General features: G+C 38.3%; 3 protein-coding genes across 5 annotated transcripts in view; 1 reads left to right on the top strand and 2 right to left on the bottom strand.

The window, feature by feature from the left end:
- LOC143471318 (WW domain-containing oxidoreductase-like) overlaps positions 1 to 15,512 on the bottom strand; it is a 23,806-nt gene extending 8,294 nt beyond the window's left edge. Inside the window, exons 1-10 of one of the 3 annotated variants that reach the window (XM_076969765.1) lie at positions 15,252 to 15,512; positions 15,007 to 15,071; positions 14,793 to 14,850; positions 14,488 to 14,669; positions 14,128 to 14,234; positions 13,903 to 13,991; positions 9,292 to 9,477; positions 8,941 to 9,051; positions 8,599 to 8,743; positions 4,813 to 6,498 (exon numbers count right to left, since the gene is read on the bottom strand). In XM_076969765.1, coding sequence (XP_076825880.1) covers positions 6,433 to 6,498; positions 8,599 to 8,743; positions 8,941 to 9,051; positions 9,292 to 9,477; positions 13,903 to 13,991; positions 14,128 to 14,234; positions 14,488 to 14,669; positions 14,793 to 14,850; positions 15,007 to 15,071; positions 15,252 to 15,340 — 1,098 coding nt within the window. In that variant the 5' untranslated portion in view covers positions 15,341 to 15,512 and the 3' untranslated portion in view covers positions 4,813 to 6,432. Of the gene's footprint in view, positions 1 to 4,812; positions 6,499 to 8,598; positions 8,744 to 8,940; positions 9,052 to 9,291; positions 9,478 to 13,902; positions 13,992 to 14,127; positions 14,235 to 14,487; positions 14,670 to 14,792; positions 14,851 to 15,006; positions 15,072 to 15,251 lie in introns of those variants that run through there. The other 2 variants (XM_076969763.1, XM_076969764.1) reach the window with 2 other exon arrangements.
- On the top strand, positions 9,984 to 13,837 carry LOC143471320 (uncharacterized). Its single transcript, XM_076969766.1, has 7 exons — positions 9,984 to 10,174; positions 11,591 to 11,792; positions 12,137 to 12,267; positions 12,355 to 12,531; positions 12,708 to 12,823; positions 12,892 to 13,003; positions 13,243 to 13,837. Exons 2-7 carry the CDS (start codon positions 11,621 to 11,623, stop codon positions 13,522 to 13,524), a joined length of 990 nt encoding a protein of 329 aa, XP_076825881.1. The 5' UTR covers positions 9,984 to 10,174; positions 11,591 to 11,620; the 3' UTR covers positions 13,525 to 13,837.
- On the bottom strand, positions 15,492 to 20,587 carry LOC143471317 (dynamin-like GTPase OPA1, mitochondrial). The gene has a single exon (XM_076969762.1). The coding sequence runs from the start codon at positions 19,628 to 19,630 to the stop codon at positions 16,742 to 16,744; it is 2,889 nt and encodes a 962-aa protein (XP_076825877.1). The 5' UTR covers positions 19,631 to 20,587; the 3' UTR covers positions 15,492 to 16,741.

Below are 20,587 nucleotides of genomic sequence, written 5' to 3'. Positions count from 1 at the left end.
TTTGCCAAATAGGGGCTTTACCAGTATCCGTCCCGAATCCGCGCAGAAAATATATCGATACCACAGCCAGCATAAAAATTGTTTGTTTATATCATAATAGAATGTAAACTTTCAACGCTGTAAAACCGCTTAGGTCCTTTGGATCACAAATTAGCTGACCTATTTGACTTAGAACGGCGTTCGTGTAGCGTTTTGCGCTCAACTTCAAAACGACGCATGGTACTGGATCTTTTAAGGCATCGATACACAATAAGAAATGTTCCAGTTGGCTTTACAACCATCCTCATACAAGTTCAAAGGTCAAAGTCTACTGGGTGGACGTTATATATTCACAAAATATTTGCATAAAGTGATACATTTGCATGTGTGCATGAGCAGCATTCTCTCGAAGTTCAAGCGTAGGTTATTAAACAAAACTGTTCCGTGTCCAGTTCGGAAAAATATATCCAGGGTCTAGGCATACAAGCGAATATATATTATTAAGCGATACAGATTTCGTGTACCTGGGCTTTCCAATGCGGTTAATATTGACAGTTTTCGAACAAGCATTATTAATTTTCGAGGCTATTTGGGCTACAAATCTAAGCGGCTTTGAGCAAATCTGGACATACCCAAGTTCGACCTGTGCATTGTCATAGCAATTATGCTCTTAGCTGTATAATGCTGTGGACCACAAATTACTGGGATATGAGATTAAGAGACAACAGTGTTGAAAACATATCTTGTTGTTTTTCACCTTCTTAAATATGTCGGTGGTTGATTGGACGGGCACCGCAGATATTAAAACATCACCGCTAATATATGGAATTATAATTGGTTTCTTATACAACATTGGAAGGACATGTCAAATCGTTATATGTTGTACAAACAACTTGGGTTCAACATGATTATCACGAAGAGAACACTGGTTGGTAATTATATAAATGACTGAAGCTGGGAATTTCCTGAGACACACAGAGCGATCAACGTTGTGGGGCTTGAGCAGAAATCTTGTTCAAACCAATGAAATGCCATGTATTGTTGTTGCAGCAACTTGCAGACGTCACAATTTGTTTGCAAGGCACAAGGCTTTGTACCAAAGGTAACCTCACGGGGTTTCCAGAGCTCCGTTTCAACCCTTGGCCTGGCATTTGTGAAGCAATCAAGCCCAATTAAGTCGCAATGAGCCAGCCTCCACAGGTGGCTCTCATTATGTTTACAACAAGGCATACGTCATGTCAATTCCCCTGAGAAAATGTAGCAGAAGCGCAGCCACCAGGCCGATGGCATCGAGCGTTAACAGGCCGTGGTAAGGTAAACAACGCTGTGATGCGATGATTTGTTTAACGGCTTATTTTAGCAGGCTTTATGCTGTATGAGCTTGTAAATTCTCGGAGTGGATTTTACAATATTTGAAATACTGCTTTAAAGCCAATCGTGACGCCACATTTCAGCGAATACAGTGCAACTGCTCACTGTTATATTTCATTTTACTATTTTCGGCCATGTATGTAATCAAAATATAAAGAAATGTTTGTTTCTATAAATATATTTACAGGGGTATATCTCTTTGACTGGGGACCATAAATTTCCAGCAACCTACATACATTCCAAAATATTCTTGGTGTTTCAAACTAAGTTGCGAAAGTTACGTTCTTTGAGCAGAATTTCTTGCATTTTATGTAGCTAAGATTTAAAAATTTAAGCGATTATGAAAAATCGAACAGTGAAGGAAAAAATAATGCGGCGTTTAAAGTTTTTAGTGTCACTGCCTTGCGTATGTTAAACAAAAACATATAAGCGTTATTTGTAAAACGGTGTACAACATCAAGCGAAAAGCGAAATTACATCTCTAAAACAAGTGTTGATTGACACCTACAACATGTTTGAGCGTGAGTAACAGTCTAAGCTGACCGATACAAGACAGAGAAAGCAACAAGCGATTAGCGCCTGTCAATGTAAGACTGGCCCAAATGCCTAAAAAGGTTGTTTATCACGTGATCAACGCAATTTGGACGGGATATTCCCGCCGTGGAGTTTGGAAACCTTTTACGTGGTGAGGATTTATAGCCAATGGCGATTGTGCAATCCTTGTTCTAGCGAGATTAAAAACCGCACCAAGAAAACGTGAAATTCGTGCAAAGTGTAATAACAACACATGGGGCGCAACTTTGAAAGTGAACGTAATAGAGTAATGGAGTGTTGCAATCGACGGTAAATTAATTGTAAAGTTTACACGTGCAGTGTTGCAAACAAACCAGTATTCAGTTACGGAAACGATCAACCAGAAACCAAGCAATATTAATCAATAAGACAAGTTAGGCCAAAATGACGATCCATATTGGTCGCTGCCAGTTACAATTCCATGTACAGTGGTACGCAAAAACAGTAGATTCTAATACACCAAAAAAGACTTCCAAGTACTATAAGTAAGTGTTAATTGCTTGTTTCGAATGGTCTGTCAAAAGTTGGGCATTAATCACAGTAAGTCGAGAACTTGGCTACCGACAATGCTGCATGGACGATTCGACTTTCTGGGAAGTTTTGAGCACGCGCAGTTAACGGAGATAATACCATCAGTTCAGTGACGCGATTAATTACGCAACTCTGACTCAAAACAGCATAACAAAACGGTTAGGGAGCAAAGAGCATGGTTTCCATAATCCCTGTAAGTTGTACGGTGTGATTAACTGACTCATTTTCAATGCAGCATTTAGCAGAACGAGCGAAGCAAAGCGTTTATGCTCGCGAAGATGCGTTCCACATACACACGGCAAGTCCAGACAAGTCAAGTGGCGATCTTACCAATAGGAAACAAAAAGCTTGCCTACAGTTATAGCACAGTTTTCAGGAGAGGATGACAAACGGTTAGTTGGATGGCGAAATATACATCTCACGTGTTTTTACTACATCGGTTGATTTCATTTATATGTTATTGCTCGTGGCGCAATTTTGACAAATTCGAATTTGGTAGCGAAGGTGCAATGTCTGATTTTTTCCCGTTCTATTTTGTTTGCGCAATCGTCGTGGTAACCAAGGCAACCGTGCTTGCTCGAGAGACAAAAAAATTAACTGCCAATGCGGCTAATAATAGACCAGCGGTCACGAAAATTTCTCTTCATCGGCACATAAGCTTTTTTAGAGATTCGCGTGTTAGCCTTACACCTTTGTTATATTTTTAGCCGCTTGCTCGGTTGTACAATTTATTCACTTTCCCTATATTACGGTTAACAGTCCACTACAATACTTCTCAACATTGCACTTTGAAACTGACGAATTTCATCAACTGTTATTGGTGACTAATCTATAATCTAAACCAGGGGCGGGCAACTTCTTCGGTCGGCGGGCCTGATTCCTGAATAGATTGGAACGCAGCTTTGTTTTATTAATGTTCATGGTCGAAAATGTTTGCTCATAAATGTATGTAGACCCGAACAGAACAAGTAGATTTATGGCCATCTTTCTCAGGTTGGCAAACTTGGACTTATTCAGTGACGCAATAGAGGGATTGCGGCAGAATGTGGCCGCAGGCCACATTATCATGTAAGACCGGAAACTGTCTGCGGGCCGCTCAAAATCCCGTCGCGGGCCGGATCCGGCCCGCGGGCCGTATGTTGCCCACCCCTGATCTAAACGCTTGGACATCCCAATATGGCGGATCATTGCTTCAATTAGTTTCATTTTTACTGGAAGGCGCATTCCAGTGATAATAAATGACTTGGTGCTGTCTTCCAGAAATTCACTGCTTGTTTAAAAACATCGAATCCGCCAGGCAGAGATTATTGATGCAAGTGCCTTACTCAAAGGCAGAATAGCGTACTTTCAATATTTCAACTTCGATAATGTATTGAAAACTATGGTGATATCATGTGGAAAATGTAACACGGCCAATTTAAGTTCATTTTGCTCAGAAGAGTTAGGTAAGATTATTCTCTAAGATCTAATATACTCCGTAAAAAGTCCAAATCATGTAAAACTACCCAATGTAAAGTTGTACTTTGTTTGTGCTACGTACTTTATTTCATGTACCGTAGTTTGGGAGCCTCTGCAATGAACAAATCGAGTATTTGTCATACAGTTAGTTTAAACTCAAGTAAAAAAAAATACGTCATGTCACCATTTGAGTTCTGGGGGGCAGCGACAGAAAAACTGTGCACACAGTCTTCAACCATGAAAATTTATATACCCAAATGCTGCCATTCAAGAAAGCTAGTATGCGTGCAAGTCATTCTCCGTGACACGTGGTCTCGTCCACAACTCTCCTAAGGTTATAAGATATTGATGCGGTTATCAAAAGCGTGAAACACGTAAGAGTCAATTTCAAACAAGTCGACTTTTGTGAAGCGTTAGGTTTTTTGGTACTGAAAAATTTTGAATCCAAAATTTGACCAGTTTTTATCAAAGTTCGACGTATACGTTACATGCGGTATGGTGTGAGGTATGCCGGAGTGGTAATAATTCTGCAGGTAATGCGAAGTTCGCGGGGGTGGGTTTGAAATCAAGGGCAGAGAAACAAGGTTGACTGAATGGTTGCCAAAGGAATAGCAAACAAACAAGCAATACGACGAACTTAAAATGTCAGGCCCAAAGCAGGAACAGACCAGTTTGAAAACAACGGGTTCAAAGCGGGGAAAAAATGAACCATGATTAACATTTTTGGGGCATCAAGGTTCACTGTTTTTAACCCTGTTTCATACGAACATTGACCTCATTAGCGCTTCACTTTCAGGGCGAAGTTCGTTATATAACGAAGTTGGAATCATCTGTAATGCGTTATAGAGACCCATTTGCCAAACTAACAGACTATGACATTACTGCAAACTAACAGACTATGACAATGATTACAACATCTAAAACGTTTTTATTTTAAAGTTTTATTGCCGAAGCAATCCAGGCTACCTTCTAGTTGGCTTTATCTTAAACAATGTTGAGGTTAAGTGACGTTCCTGATAACGTTTGTGTACGTCATGTGAAATGATGCGATACGGGAGTGCAGTCATGTCTCCATTATTTGACCAACACTTCAGTTTACACATTGAAGCAATTGGGCATGCGAAGTTATAATCGTGTTAGTTTTTGATGAAGTCCAAAAAATGTTTTGCCAATTTTTATACATGAACCTCACCTTTGAGCCTAACGTGTACAATTGTACGGAAATATTTTAGCGTGTGGTAATGCAAGCGATAAAGTGTAGAAATTTGATAAGAAGAATGTTTAAAATAAAATTACTGCCGAGATTCAAAGCAGAAAAGGAAAAATTGAAACGAATTAAGCCAATCTTTCGACTGATGGCAATTTTTTAGACGGAACAAACAAAATATTTCTTGACTAGATAAAGCTTCCGTCGTCGCACAACCGAAAGAATGTTGTTGTCAAACACCTTCATGCTCGTGCAATAAGGAAATAATTTAAGACACGCGGAAAACACTTTCCTTGATAAATAAGTTCGATTTTAAGCGATCAACGCCTTTAATCCGAAGTAAATCAAGCGGTTGCGAGTGCGCTGAGAGAAATTGCAAACTGCCATTTTCGGCAATTAAACCTCATTTTTCGAAAAAAATCCGGTAATTCCGGTTTAGTACAAAAGATATCATACTCCAGACCGCACTAAGTAGATCTGCTATCTACGTAACTCGGACGTTGCGGAATTGAATTGCAGCCCACATTGTCATGGCGTTAAGGGCATCATGCACAATCCTTGAACGGTGGAAAATAGAAGGTATGTTTCATTGTGCAGTGCGGTCAGTGTCAGGGCACGCAAGAGCGGTTCAGTAAAAACACCCAAGTTCAATATGGAAATAACCGGCTTGTTTTTCAAAGCGATTCGTCGGAACTTCTTTACCATGCAAATTATTTCTAGCACGTTGAACCCGATAGACGCCGTGGAAGCGAACTTACTTGAAAATAAAAATAAAAGCGTTTCAGGACCATGCCCTCGGTGACGATGTGGCTGGTCGAACGTGTAATAGCCCGATAAGAGAGATTAGTATAATAATACGTGGCCAGACGTTGATTCTATTTTTATAAGCAATGTTATATTTTAATGTCAAAACAAAATTCTAATTCGGCCGCACACCCTTTCGACTGTAAGAAAGCGGCTTGGTCGTGCGCACAATCCTGTCAATTTGGTTGTTTATGATTTCGCAAATGTAAATATTGCAAAAAAATGTTGATAACCTGATAAGCAAATGCCGTTTGCGTAGGTGTACACTGTACAGGCGAAATTCTGCAGAAAACAACATCGAGCCGGTTGGAACCGCTTTAAGCTTGCTCCAAAGCACGAGAAATGTGTCTTGTGACATTTCCAGTTTTTCCTCCCTGACTTAGAACAACCATTGTTGCTCAGCACGTGATGTTGACGAAATACGACGGGAAAATTGCGCAAGAAATCGAATCAGACTCCCAATAATCATACAAAATTGACAAAAAAGAGTATAAAAATACTGTATGTGATCAACAAACATTTCCTCCGAAGAATTTGCCGACCGCGCTCAAAATCCAAGGGCAAAAATTGCAAACCTACACATAAATGTGAAATTTGTTAAATATAAACGTGAAATAGGGGTACATTCGTGTTTTGCTGAGATTAAAAAGCTAATTTTGTGTGGGCAAACTCGAATGCTCTGGATGATGTAAACAAACGCATTTACGAAATTTTCCAAATTTTTAGGGTTTGTTATTCACTCAGCGATCAAAGTTCATGCAAACGAAATACAAAACCTTCACATGATATTACTGTGTGAGCGTTCGTGGATTGTGTAAAAACGCTGCTACTGAACGAGCAACCGAGAACATACTACAAGTCTTAAGGTGGTTTGATGAAGTTAAAATTACAACATTACTGACAATTTTCACCTCCAAATGACCATGAAATACTATCAAGCATTGCTCAAAGTAACCAATGATTAGCGTATGCCCGCTCCACGCCCTGAAATTCATAAAACCACAAAACATTGATTATAACGATTGATGCAGCCAAGTGAATTTCACCTTATACGCGAAAATCAAAAGCGCTGAAGATGATCAAATGTTTATACTGAATGCCAAGGCTCAAAAATGTTGAAATGGAACCGCTTTATGCACGCGGTTTAAAACTCACTAAGCATAAAATGAACCATACGAAGGACAAAATTGTTCAGCTTGGTTCAACGAGGATCTTCGTTAGAACTCGCAAACTTTTTAGGTACCGGTTACTTGCTTGATTGCTGGCAATTTGAAACACAAGAAATTATCAAGAGTCCGATATTTTGGTCTGGAAATGTTGCAAGATAACGATACATTTCATGGGTAAATAAGTCTTTCAAAGGTGACGCGACAAACACCTACAAGTTGATCTTGGTGCAAATTCCATGTAGTTATAGCGTATTAAACTTAACCTCTTACTACTAAACATGTTACATCCTATACCCCAAAGCTATATACACTCAAAAAAGACGTCATTAGAGTTTTTTATATGCAGACGAACAAGAGCAAGCGAGTTCGTTTTCGACGTGTTTTCGAATTTTTTGGAAAAAATTTAGAGATTATGACGAGGGATTGTGGGATTTTTTGTCAAACGTTCTACAATTTGGTTTTAAACTTAAGTCTTGAACTCAACAACCTGATCTTGACCCGTAACTGACCCATCACGTAATTCGTGACGCACTTGACGTGAAAAGTGGACAATCTATGGTGTGCGGGTAGATCCCAGCAGGTGGATTTTACTTTCCTGATGGGTGGAACGATTTCCCGCCTGAAACACCCCAAAATTTGCTGCGGTAAGCAACAAACTTACGCTATCGAGTCGAAACAGACTCGACAGCTTAAAAATGACACATGGCAACACGAACGAACCGCAAAAAGCGTGGAGCTAACATATCAGCCAATCAGAGGGCAGGATTTCTACTATTCGTGCAACGTTATCTATCCCATCTGGTAAGTAAAGATACAACACAGGCGCAAAAAACGAGTAATTTTCAGTATTGCGCCATTCCCTTTTTTGAGGCACTCTTATACAGGTTTATAGCCCCAGGCGCGAGAGCAACAAGTGGCGCAAGTCGAGTAAATGATAAATCTGTTTACTGCACACCGCAAGCTTTTGCAAAGGCCACGGCGAACACAAGCGAAATGAGGCGAAGATTTCAGCACTTGAGTTATGCTTTAATTAAATTTCAAGGGACATCTCAGACCTGCACAGGCTGGAACTTGCATCGGCAATCCACTCCAAGCAAATGTAAACCCCGCCAAGTGTGTAAGAATGAATGTCGTAAGTTTGCTCAATATCATCATCTAGCGGATGTTTCATAAAATAGATAAACGAGCGTTGTTTGAACAAAGACGGGGGTGATTCACGCTTTTCACGTGTTGTCGCTGTGTACCCGTATGAACCTTAGGTAGGTAACTAAACAACGTTTTAGCAACCATCCCACTGCAACTACAGTACAATGTTCAATTCGTCTGGAAAATCGCCAAACTGCAAACGTTATTGAAGGACGGCGGTAAAAACGCTTATAGTTACGGCTTACGCAAAAAAACGTAAAATGTAGTGTCTCAAAATTTCCATTTAGTTAATGATAAAAACATTCCATATGAAGCCTCACAGACTCAAGTAAAAATTAAGCACACAAAACATCAACTTACCATTGATTTTGTGAAGGGCCTTGCCAAGAAAAATAAGATCTTGTAAAACCAATAGGAGTTGGGTAAAGACGTGTACATCATGTTTCCCGGATGTAGCGAATAACTGATGACCCCGAGTCCAGACAACCGTCGGTTTAGTTCATTACTGGTTTATTATAAAATAATTGGTATGGTATGAAATGTATAGCTACGTAATTAATATCGTAAAAAGTTGTAAGCAAACATTAATTAGTTAAGAAAAAGTTCAAGCTACTACTAGTGAAATTTGACATTTCGGCAACATTAGTTGTGTTTAAATTATGCCGATGAGATACGGCGCCGAACTGCACGATGTAAACTCACCTAAACAGCACGTTGCACAACTTACTCCTGTTGTATTGGACCATCGACCAGAATTGCGTTGCGGGAGGATTTAATTTCTCCAGGCTAATTGGCTCCGAAGTGGCCGGAAATCTGGCAAAATATTTACGGCTGTATTTCGACTGACCGCGACGGTAACGTCATCAAAACATGGCGCAATTATTCGATATTTTGTTCGCTTTCAATGTTTTTTTCTGATCAGCTTACAATAATTTTACAGTAAGGTGTGGCATGACAGGCTAATGGCAAACGAACGTAACAAATACTACAAACACTTATCTCTTAAATTAAATTTGTAAATTTCAAGATGAAAATTAAACTCATTTGCGCCACCTGTGTGATTCAGAACTAACAACAACCACCCGGGCGGGGGCGCTTCGAAGCAATATGGGCGTGAGCAATTTAGTGAGGTAGAAGTGCCCGACGTGATTTGTGGCAAACATCCGTTCGATTCCGTCCTCAGTCAGTTGCCATGGCAATGCAAACACGCCTGCGTTTAGTATCAGCATGTGCAGAGGTCTGAATAATAAAATTGAGCAATTTAGTTGAAAGCTGAAAATAAGGCTCATAGATTATAAATATAAAGGCAACGAACGTATGTTAATATCAACACAAGTTTCCTTGATCTCCTTAACCTCGCAATAGAGTAGTTTTTCAGGCACGCTACAGTTATTTGGATACTCATTACAGCGATTCTTATGGTAGAGCCTGCTATTTTGGAAAGCTCAATGCTGTTTTTGCAAAGGTCCTTATAACATAATGGGTATACACTATAAATCCGGTTAAATAAACGAAATTATCCAAACGAAACCGAGCGCCTACTCGACCTAAAATTTTAAAGGTGATTTATAATTTGGAGAAGTCATAAGCTGGCGTTTATATCAACTTGAGGCAATATAGAAAGATTAATCTGCTTTATTAAGGCAATCATTCAAACAACAGACGTTTGCACAAGACCACATTAAGTAACAAGAGAAGCGCTAACAGGTTCAATAATAATTAACTCGTGAATGTGATTTCGAACTGCAAAGAAACAATTATAACGTGAAAGAATGCAGAGGTACTTGACAAGGTTGAAGCTCATCGGTCACAAGACAGTCATGGAGTAATCTATGAAAAGTTGTTATAAACTGCTCGACATCATTTACCAACATTGCAATCAACGCTATAGTCTTCAGTTCCGCGGCCAAGGATAGCAAAGAAACAAGGCAGCAAGGTAAGGTAATTTAGATAGGAGCATTTGAGAAGAGACTGCAGAGAGCCTTTACCAAAACCACCATAAAATTCCTCACAAGAGAGCTTCATCGGCCAACAAACAAAAATTTTTTCAATAGTTTTTCAATTTATAAATCGGCATCGTTGACGGGTCAGAGAAAACAATGAATGGTACCAGGAGACAGTCACACTTATGCCTGTGAAAGTCGAGCTGTGATGAATTCATATCCCACATTGGCGTGCTTCGCCATTTAAACCCGATGCGCCGTGGCGAGCCGGGCGTGTATCAAATGACACTCGCCACTGTTTACAATTCATAACCGAGCCGTATCAGGTTCTTTAGCTAAATAGCCACTTTTAAAGCTTGGTAAACAAAAGCTGCTATTGCAATAATTATCTACGTACGAAAATGTTGCTTTTTATCCAGTGAGAGCGAAGATTTCGGTTAAGGGGCGAGGCAAACGGGTGCTAGGACAAAAAAAAGCAATAAGTACCTTTATGTTATATCATTGTACATGATAAAGTGGATCAGGTCGTAAAAGAATTTTAAAAAGTTTCAGGAGTTAAGTGTTTGACTATCGACAAAAATACATCGCAAATAGGGAAGTTATTTTGACATGTTCGGCGGAAGTTGTGACATCATTGACAAAAATCACGGTGACAATAATGCTCGTTTAAAGCGCGGAACTTATTAGGTGCTGTTACCATGTTTTATATCGAATGAGAAATTATGCCGAAACAGTAAGCAGCGGGTAGCGTTTAATTTAGGATTTATCAATATGTTAAATGGTTTATATCAATAGTCTTCGTGAAATGTATGACAAACATTACGTTAGATATAATTGAATAAATTAAGTTTGGCTGGCTACCGGTAGACTTAATAGTTTAACCTTGATAGTGTCGTCGGGCGCCGTGATGCAAGGTATTGTCGTCAGGCGCCGTGATTTTCTTGTATTACGTCACAATTTCCGCCACACGTGTCACAATGGCTGATAATTTTGCGATATATTTTAAGTGATAATTACCTAACCAAAGAAAATTTTTTTTAAAATTCTTTTACCAGTATGTTCAGTTGATTGTCCTCCTTGACTGAAGATAAACCCGTTTAAGTCGAGGTATTCAGTATGCTTGGAGTGAAAATTTTGCACGATACCGTAAATGACTGTTTGTTTTGAAATTGGCCAGGTTAAATGCACTGCTACAGAACCTAGCATGTGGAAAAGAAACAATCCACTATGATGCGAATAACTGAAAACAATGTTGAATAAAAAAATTTGACCGGCTAAGGCCAAATGTATTTATTATTGCGAAATTCTTATAAAAAACAATAAACTATTGATTTGTTTGGTTTACATCTTAAACTTATCTACATCTTAAACTTATCTGAAGCCAAACAACATTTTGCTTTACTTAAAAGGTCTAGGTTTTGCGAAGTGTCTTCAGTAAAATGTCAAGTAGAAAGCAAAGCGGTTCCAACCAGATGAAACTAGATACAGTGTCAGAAAGTGACATTGAAAACCTGTGGCTGCGCATGACCAAAGCATCTACGAAATCGAAGCCCAACTCAACAAGCAAACGAAAAAATCATGATATGTCACTGGATACAACGCCCACCACAAGTACGACACCATGTAATTAAAAACTTGAATAACCTGTAAAATACATGTATATAGAAAAATATCACCGATTAAGGATAGCAGATGTTTCGTTTTTCTCAGAAAATATTAACTGTGGGCAGTGCTTATTATAATGTATATATTTTCAAATAAAAGAAAACAAAGTGCATGTCTGCTGCACTGCTTTACTCAAATTTCTTGACTGTTCCATTTCAATTAATACTTATTAAACGATCCAAACATCATACACCAAATTTTATTAGAATTCAAGCAATTTGATCAGTAAACAACTATAAAATCAGGATACAAGATTACAACATAGGGATTATGCTGAACCATTCTATCAGATTACAGCGAAGGACTCTTTCCCCTTCATCCTGAATCTCTGGAAGAGGAGTTGGAGGAAGATGAGAAAATGAACCAGATGAATAGCACCCTTCGTGCAAAAAGACAGAAGCCCAAATCCTACCTACCTCAGGTGAAACCATACAAACATGATGCTTTCAAAGTTATCTCTTAACTGTGTATGTGGAGTGACTGAACGAGTACTTGTCACATTTTGTAGGTCATCTTGCATGATAATGTCAGCCACGATCGACTACTTGCAATGAGACTTACTGAAATCCAACAAAGCCATCACAAGGCAGAGAGACGTGCAAAAAGAAGACAGGAGAGTTTTGTAAAGTCCCTGGAACGGAAACAAGAAAGTTGGAAACGAAGGGATGCCAGAGTAATGGCAAAGGTAGGATAGCAACTTTTAAACTGTCGTTGTTAACATTCAGCGTAATACTCAGCCTTGACAAATAACAATCTTAACATCGCATTCATTTCAACTCATGAATCCAAGGCAATCAGTATCACCTTGTTAACATTGCTTTGTTTGTTCTATGCTATTTCATGTGAGAAATTTTACTTAAGTTGGAGCCTGAAAACCTGTCTGAATTCAACTTCACATTCGGACGACTTTACACTAAGCCAGACTATCCCTATCAATCAGTTATTGAGAAGCTCAGCATTGGAGAACTGAAACAAAAGTAAGACAATAAATGTTCTGCTGCTGCTCATAAAGTACCAGATGCTCGAAATATTTAAACATCTTCAGAGCAATGGATCACGCAAGAAGAAGACCGACCTTGCTACCTCAAGTCACCAACAGACCTATATTTGATGATGAAGAACCAGAAGATAAAACATTTATTACAAGATTACCAAAAGTAATGTCTAATTATGAAAAATTGTATAAGTCGAAGTGGTGGTTATCCTGTTATAGACTATTCTAAAAGCTGATTTACGGTTGACAACCGTTACCAAATAAGTGGTTGCACGTAAAAGTTTTCCAAACATTAAAAATATAAATTGTACGACAATGAGAAAGCTTAATGTTAGCAACTGCAGCAATATTTTCTCAATATGTGTGTTGTGCAACTTTAATTTGTTTATGATTAATACACAGCTGAAAAACCTTCCCCCGTTGAGTGACGACACCCACACGGTAATGGACAACTTCCAAAGATCAATTAATAAAAATGCACCAACCTTTCCTGGACCTCACACTGATCGAGGGGCAGGAAGAAGAAGAAAAAGAGGCGAAGGAAAAGGAAAAAGAAAGGACTGGACAGCTGATGTGAGATTTCACACTCTCACCAGCCTATTAGGAGAGAGATACAGTCCAAGGTCGCAAAGAAAAAAGAACCATTCATCTGAGCAGCCTACTGTCATGTCAAGTACAATATGAGTTGGTTAAATATGATATAAAAGTTTCATTGAAGATGGCAATCCTGCAGCAATGTTGATGGACCATTCAGTAAAGTCTTGTTTCTGTGAAATTGGTTCATATGACAAGATTGAATTGTTTGAGAATTTCGTGGTTACAGTTACAGTGCAACTGACTACCCGAACTTTAGGTTTGTTTTCGCTGATGTTTGTTGATTGCTCTTTTATTGGTATTCAAATATAAATGCAATTTGGGTTTTGGATCAGTCATTTATAAATTTAAATTATGTAACAACAAAATAGAAGTTTGACAATAAACGTAAACTGAATTTGTATTAGCTGATAACACAAACTGCTGGGCAAATAGTGTTTACCAAAAACGATCTACTTTACAACTCACAAGTCTGTTGACTTAAACTCGTTGGCAAATGTCTTGACACTCTGAAGTGAAGCAAGATTTAGTTCCATGGCGATTAATCTGGCATCTTTCTGGAACAAATAAAACTGGTTAGTAATTTCGTTGTATTAAACAAGTCAAAAATCTTTCAGTATGAACAACTAAGAGATACAGTTGTGAAAATTACAAGCCAGTTTTCTTCAGTAAAATATGACAGAACTTTTTTACCCGATCTTTTTGTAATTCTCGTATTGCCGTTTCTGTTTTCTCCATATTCCTGCATGCCATAATGACCTTGCAGCCTTGGTACGAAAGGGCCCGTGCTGTCTCCAAACCTTGTACATGAGGATTACAGCATTAAAAATGAATTATTTAACCAAACATTAAAGCACCTTAAAGCATGTAGATTGTGATGTATTCTAAATGAATTTTGCGAAGTCACCAGTGCTACGACTAGGTTAATATTTTACAAAATGACCATATAGGGGTCTGAGTTGTTGGGAACGTTGATATTTTCATACAGTTTGTAATGGTGAACCAGAAATTTCATTTTACTAGAAGAAACATAATCTGATTATTGCAACTCACCTATGCCAGCAGAAGCTCCAGTAACAATTGCAACTTTTCCACTTAAGTCGTACCCCATCAAAATTTCATCAGTGGAGCTGCTAGCATCATATCTCTGTCGAATCACATCGTCCTTGCTTGAACTGATATCAGTAGCAAATGCTAATCGGGGATCTGTGTACGTAGTACGCTTCTTTGTGTGACTGAATAATATAATAATGCAAGTTAAAATCATAAAAACAGCGACACAGTGTAAGCATGGCTGCATAAAACACGATGACAACGAATAAAACATAAACAGCAAAAATTTATACAAGTGGTCATACTCGACATAATACACCCTTCCTTCGTCGTCCTCCAGTCTTTCCCAGCCATAAGGTAAATCTACACAATAACAACATAATTGCATCAGGAAACTACAAGACTAAACTGTAAATTTGCAAGTTATATAAGTATGGACATATTCATTTATATGACAAAAATATGGAACTAAAAATTCAAGAAACTTCAAAAATGATTCTAGCAACGTAATATGAATACCTGCAGGTACCTTTCGACGTTTGTTCGTCTTGGGATGTTCCCATTTTGTCCTTTGATTGAGATGACTGAAAGTAACAGAACAAAAAGTAAACATAATGGTCAGGTTAGCAACATAATACAAAAGTGCAACTTTTTATTATGTGTCATTCCATTACATAGGGGGAAAAACTGTGCTATTTAGACAAAATAATTACAAAATTTTCATCCTAATATTTCTTAGTCGTATTCCCATTTTATGAACTGACTTTGCATAATAGATCCATCCTTCAGGAGTTACTCTTACTTCCCAACCGTGGGGAAGTTCATCTTCACTATCCGTATCCGCAAAGTCCATGTCAATAATCCATTTGGTTGTAGAACCTCAGACTTGGTAGAAATACTCAACATTCAAAAATCAGTGCGCAATGTTTCAATTTGTATTCAAAGTATTCAGCAGATGTGAAAAAGTTAGAGTGCTAGTGGCAAGCCATTTAAATTTTTACCACCTGTGAAATAAGCAAACATTTATTATAAATAGGAAATGCAATCGCCTCTATTACGTAACAGAACGTCACAAAACTGATACGACGCAAGAATTATCATTACTGCATCGACTACATCAAAGCTGTGTTAATAACATGCATCTGGCTTATTGACACATATTCATGACTGAAACTATAAATTGTAAATGCTCCAAGTAAATATAACATGGGAAGCGATTCATTAACACAACCCACAACATGTAAATTAATAGGTTGGCCTGGATGAGAAAGAATATCTGGAAATGGTTCTAACATTTTCTATTTGACAATGTGTTTACAAGAAAGCATCAAAACTAATCACGCAACATTGAGGGCTGAAAACACTTTGTGTCTATTTAAATGCAAACATTAGACAAGATGAAAAAAAGAGAACAAAGCACTTAAAATGATCGGGCACAGGCAACCAAACTAAATAAAGTGACAGCAAACGAAACAGGAAATCCAAAAATTAGACCAAAATTATGAGTTGATTCAACAAATATAATCGATGATGTTCAGGTACTTAAGACTTCAATTGCACAAACAATAAATTAAAATTCCACAGAACACTTTCACAAAACAAAATATTCATTTTGCTTCTAAAAGTACAAATTTTCTGATATATATATGTGTACTTGTAACAGAGAAATTTTATGCTGGCCATACAAGGACCACTTGAGATTAAAACATTGTAAAATTTGGTGTGCAAGGTAGTTAATATACTGGCAGCACATTTTGTGTAATTAAATAGCCAAGAATAATTACACTAGCACGGCAAAAAATAAATGCACTAAATTACATTCGTAATGATTAAAAAAAACTGTTCAATATTTCAATCAGCATCATCAGTACTTGAAAAGTTAACCATACATTTTTTAGTAAATTGAGATTTTGTAACATGCAGCAATTTCTCAGTAAAACAGACAAACTCTAAAAACATAAATTTGTTATGAATAACACAAAGTGGAGTTGGTTCAGAATATAATTTACATACTTATGATCATACCATTACATAACCATAACTATGCAAAAGCGTTACAACTCATTTTAACAATGAAATAAAGCTTTCAAATTGTAAAATAGTTTGTAAGCAAATAGAAAATAATGAAGACAAAGTTAATCAGTTAAGCGGGCAGCTAATAAATAAATAAATTCATTTGTGACTGACAAAATAGTATCACAGTACCACGGTTTCACACAGACGATTGCGTTGAGTGGTCAATACATAAAATATTTTATCTTTCTTTACGAAGTGCTTCAATAAACTCCTCAAGTTTCTGTTGCACCTCACGCACTTTCTTTAGTTCTTCTGCTAGTTCCACACGTCTTCCTGTTAGCAGACGCTGCTTGCATTCGTAATCCTGACCAAAGTCTTCTAAGACATCTTTCACTTCATTTTCCAGTCTATGACCTTCCGAACTCATAACTTGCTGCCGAAGTGCGTTGCTCGTGATAGACAGCATCCTCTGGATCCTCCAGAAGAGTACAACATCACTGCAATCAACCGCCTCTGCTTCATCATCAGCATGGACCTGGGACGTCGCGGTAGCATGATGTCTGTAAAACTCTCGCCTACAGCTTGAGCATCTCATAAGTGCATTACTGAGAAAATGCTTACGATATAGGACGGTCCAGGTGTCATGTATGGCATCAGTAGTTATGTCAATACCTTTCGTTTCTAGGTTCAGTCGTATTGTTGTGATTTCATCATTGGCAAGGTATGGACCATGCTGCTTTTGAGAATGAATCAGGTGTTCAAGTTGATTTTTGATTTCGTTCTTTTGATGTTGCTCCCACGAACGAGAAGTCCAGTGTGTCCACTGGTGCCACCATCCGTGCCCGACCATTTCCTGTATCTTTTCATCGGTTTTCTTCATCAAGTAACCCAGATTTTCCTCGATAAATTTCACAGAACTCTCCCACTGATTTTTGTCTGATATAGATCGATCTTCAAGAGCATTTAACTGGATCACTCTGAGGGTATCAACCGAATCTTCATTCCACGAATGACGTGCAACAGCTTCTTCCTGAACCGCTTTCTTTAACTTATTAAAGATTCCTCCGGAAAACCCATTTGTTTGCTTGTCTTCACTTTGCCCAAGACCTTCTTCAAGGACCTTGGAAAATTCCTCCAGGAGAGTTCTCTTGGCAACGTCAATAGATGTCTTCGGTAGGGTCTTATCAGTCCATTGTTTTAACTTAATGTCCACAGTTGTGTTAAAGGTTCCAGCATCGCCAGACTGTGCAGCTGGAAGATAGATGTTTTCGATCACGTGGTTCGAGACTGCATCCCACAGGCGCTTTTGCAGAGTACGTTCCCACTGCTGTGGGGGAATGTTTACTAAAGATATCATGTCATCTAAAATTTCATTCTTGGCTTTTTCGAAAAGTTCAGTGCGATCCAGTTCCCTAACACGGGGGAAGTTATTCTTCCATTCAGTCTCAAGGTTAAACCGAGTGGCTTTGAAAGCGTCTGCTTGTTGTTCCACGGATTCTCTGACCATCTTCCAAAAGCAAGTTGACACAGCATAGCTAAGATTTGCTGTAGTTAACTGACTTGCTTTGAGCAATCCAGATTTAAAGACTTTCGAGTTGGAAAAGAAATTTTCTTCATATTCTTTGATATCCTTTATGCTGCTTTTTGCTGAGCCCTGTCCTGTTACAACAGCAAAATATCCCAGGGCTTTCATTGGGAATAATTTACCATCCAAAATCTCTTGTATCCTACTCGGATTACTTATGTTTTTCTCAGCTAGATCAACCTTCGTTAAAACAAAAATTGTTCTTCTTCCGGAAGGATCCATTTGACTAACTAAATCTGTGACAATGCTTCTTTCTGCATCTACAGATCCGTCTTGGATGCAGAGTATAATAGCATTAGGATTTTCCATATAATGTTTACTCATGTTGCATATTGCATCTTTGGTATCGGGAGCCATGCCACTGGTAACAGTGCTTATCATTCCTGGCAAATCGACCAAGACCATTCTTTGAAGTCCAGGACCCTTTACACTTAAAGAGATGGTCTCACTGCTAACAGTCTTCCCGTTTGAGCAGCTTGTCTTCATTCTCAGTTCGATTTCGTGCCGCAGCGACTCAAGTTCCTGCTCTTTTGTGAGATCAAACTCTCTTGAACTATCACGAAACTGAGCGACGTGGTGTGGACCTTCGCTCAATGTCACTTTCACCGGTGACCTCGTCATCATTTCGCCCGATCCACGAGGAAAAATTCGAGCCTGAGCAATCATCTCTAGAACACTAGTCTTCCCAGAACTTTGATCACCTACAACCACCACCCTTGGAAGATGATCTTGAGTCTTGTAATTTGCATCGTAATCGGCAAGCTCATCCAATACTTCTGAATACATGTCAATAAGGGACTTCTTAATTTTACGCCGAAAAATGTCTTTGTCATCTTTTGAAAGTAAAAGTTTTCGCATGTTTCGATTTTCTTTTTCAAGTTTCTCAATGATTTTCTGGTATTTCAATTCCGTTTGAATGATTTCTTCTCGAAGACCTTCTATTGTTTGCTTGTCTTCACTGGATTTTTTCAGCCTATCATTCGAGGCAGCACCATTCATTTGAACCATAATAGATTTAGCTAAATCAGACTCATTGGAGAGCAAAGACTTTGAAGCACCATTGCTTCCCTTGGGTTGAAGTAAGGAGGCAGAAAAAACTTCAGCATCTGGCCATTCAATTTTTTTAATCCTTTCGAAAGAAGTTTGGAACTTATTCAAGAAAGATTCATATACATTTTCACCTCGGTCTATTGTATGCCTGAGCCAAGTGATATCTGGAACATGCTCTTCGTACCATTCATTGTAGGCTCTTTTTAAATATAGAACACCACCAACACTGGTTCCAACTACCCAGTACCGGATCTTGCCGGCTTGTTTCAGAACTACCCTTCCCAATGAACCAATAAAGTTTCTTCTTGCGATGATCCGTGTTTGTTGGGCCGAACACAGCTTGGTTGGATAATTCACCCGCATATATATTTGTCTTGCATGGGGATGAATAATTTTCTTCCCCATATATGCTACCATTTGCTTGGTAGGAAAAATTACTGCACCACATTGTCTATAAGTCAAAGGTAGTGGCAGTTTTCTTGGAAACCGCATGTTTAATAAAATTTTTACTTCATTAACTTCAAAACTGAAACTTCATTTATAACAGCATAAAAGAACACTAATGAAAACATTAAAACAGGATTATCTACACTAGCCTATATATTTTTCAGCTTAATAATAGATATATTTAAATAAACTTACCCAATTTGCCTGATAAATTACAACACGGATGAACTCAATAATGGTGTTTAAATGAAAGCTTAAGTTCAGAGGGGCCTTCTACACTCTCATATCAAAATTGGGGTCTCTTGTACTTTTGCATTCCAATTTGAAGGCATGAAAGGGATAGAGTTGTACGTATGGTGATAGAAAAAACATGATGCTAGGCTATGGTATGGTATGGTATGGTATCTGCTGGAACCATAATGTTTATCCTTATCCTCGAACTGAGGATAGTCTTTGCACGACCTTATACCCGGTGATGATTCTTGATCCCCGACCGATTGTAACACATTTTTTTTATGGAATTGCCCGAATTTAAGACTGTTTTACACTAGATTCAGTTAACAGGAGCAACTATGGTGAATGCCGTGCCCAAAGACATTACAACGGTTTGGTACCACTAGGTATCGAACACGGAGCCTGATGACTGATGAGTATTTAGTACAACTTGTGAGGCCAACGCTCTCTCATTATGACCTAATAATTTCTCACTAGGTTACTCGATATGATGTAGTCATATAGGAGTGTAAACGTAAAATAGACACAAAAATTAAATACCATAAGCTATGCAAAAATTCTTAGGTCTAACTTAAAATGGACAAAGTTTATAAATCGACTCAATAAAAATGAATTATGCTGGTTTCACAACCTCGCAGACTGTAAAAGTTGACATAGGCTGATAGGAGCACGCAATGTTGTTTTCATGAGCTTCAGTGGCGTACTTAATGTGCGTTATTCTGCACTTGACGACATGTAGGCCTATGATTCCATAAACAGGTCACCCAA

This window comes from Clavelina lepadiformis, chromosome 9 (genome assembly GCF_947623445.1).
Source record: "Clavelina lepadiformis chromosome 9, kaClaLepa1.1, whole genome shotgun sequence".
NCBI lineage: Eukaryota > Metazoa > Chordata > Ascidiacea > Aplousobranchia > Clavelinidae > Clavelina > Clavelina lepadiformis.
This window is presented reverse-complemented; position numbering and strand designations above follow the sequence as displayed.

Bases quoted from the DNA above. Each gene is read 5' to 3' on its own strand.
- LOC143471320 (XM_076969766.1), top strand. From the start codon at position 11,621: ATGTCAAGTAGAAAGCAAAGCGGTTCCAACCAGATGAAACTAGATACA. The intron at 11,793-12,136 runs GTACGACACCAT...CCATTCTATCAG, and splicing joins GGATACAACGCCCACCACAA to ATTACAGCGAAGGACTCTTT. The intron at 12,532-12,707 runs GTAGGATAGCAA...ATTTTACTTAAG, and splicing joins ATGCCAGAGTAATGGCAAAG to TTGGAGCCTGAAAACCTGTC.
- LOC143471317 (XM_076969762.1), bottom strand. From the start codon at position 19,630: ATGCGGTTTCCAAGAAAACTGCCACTACCTTTGACTTATAGACAATGT.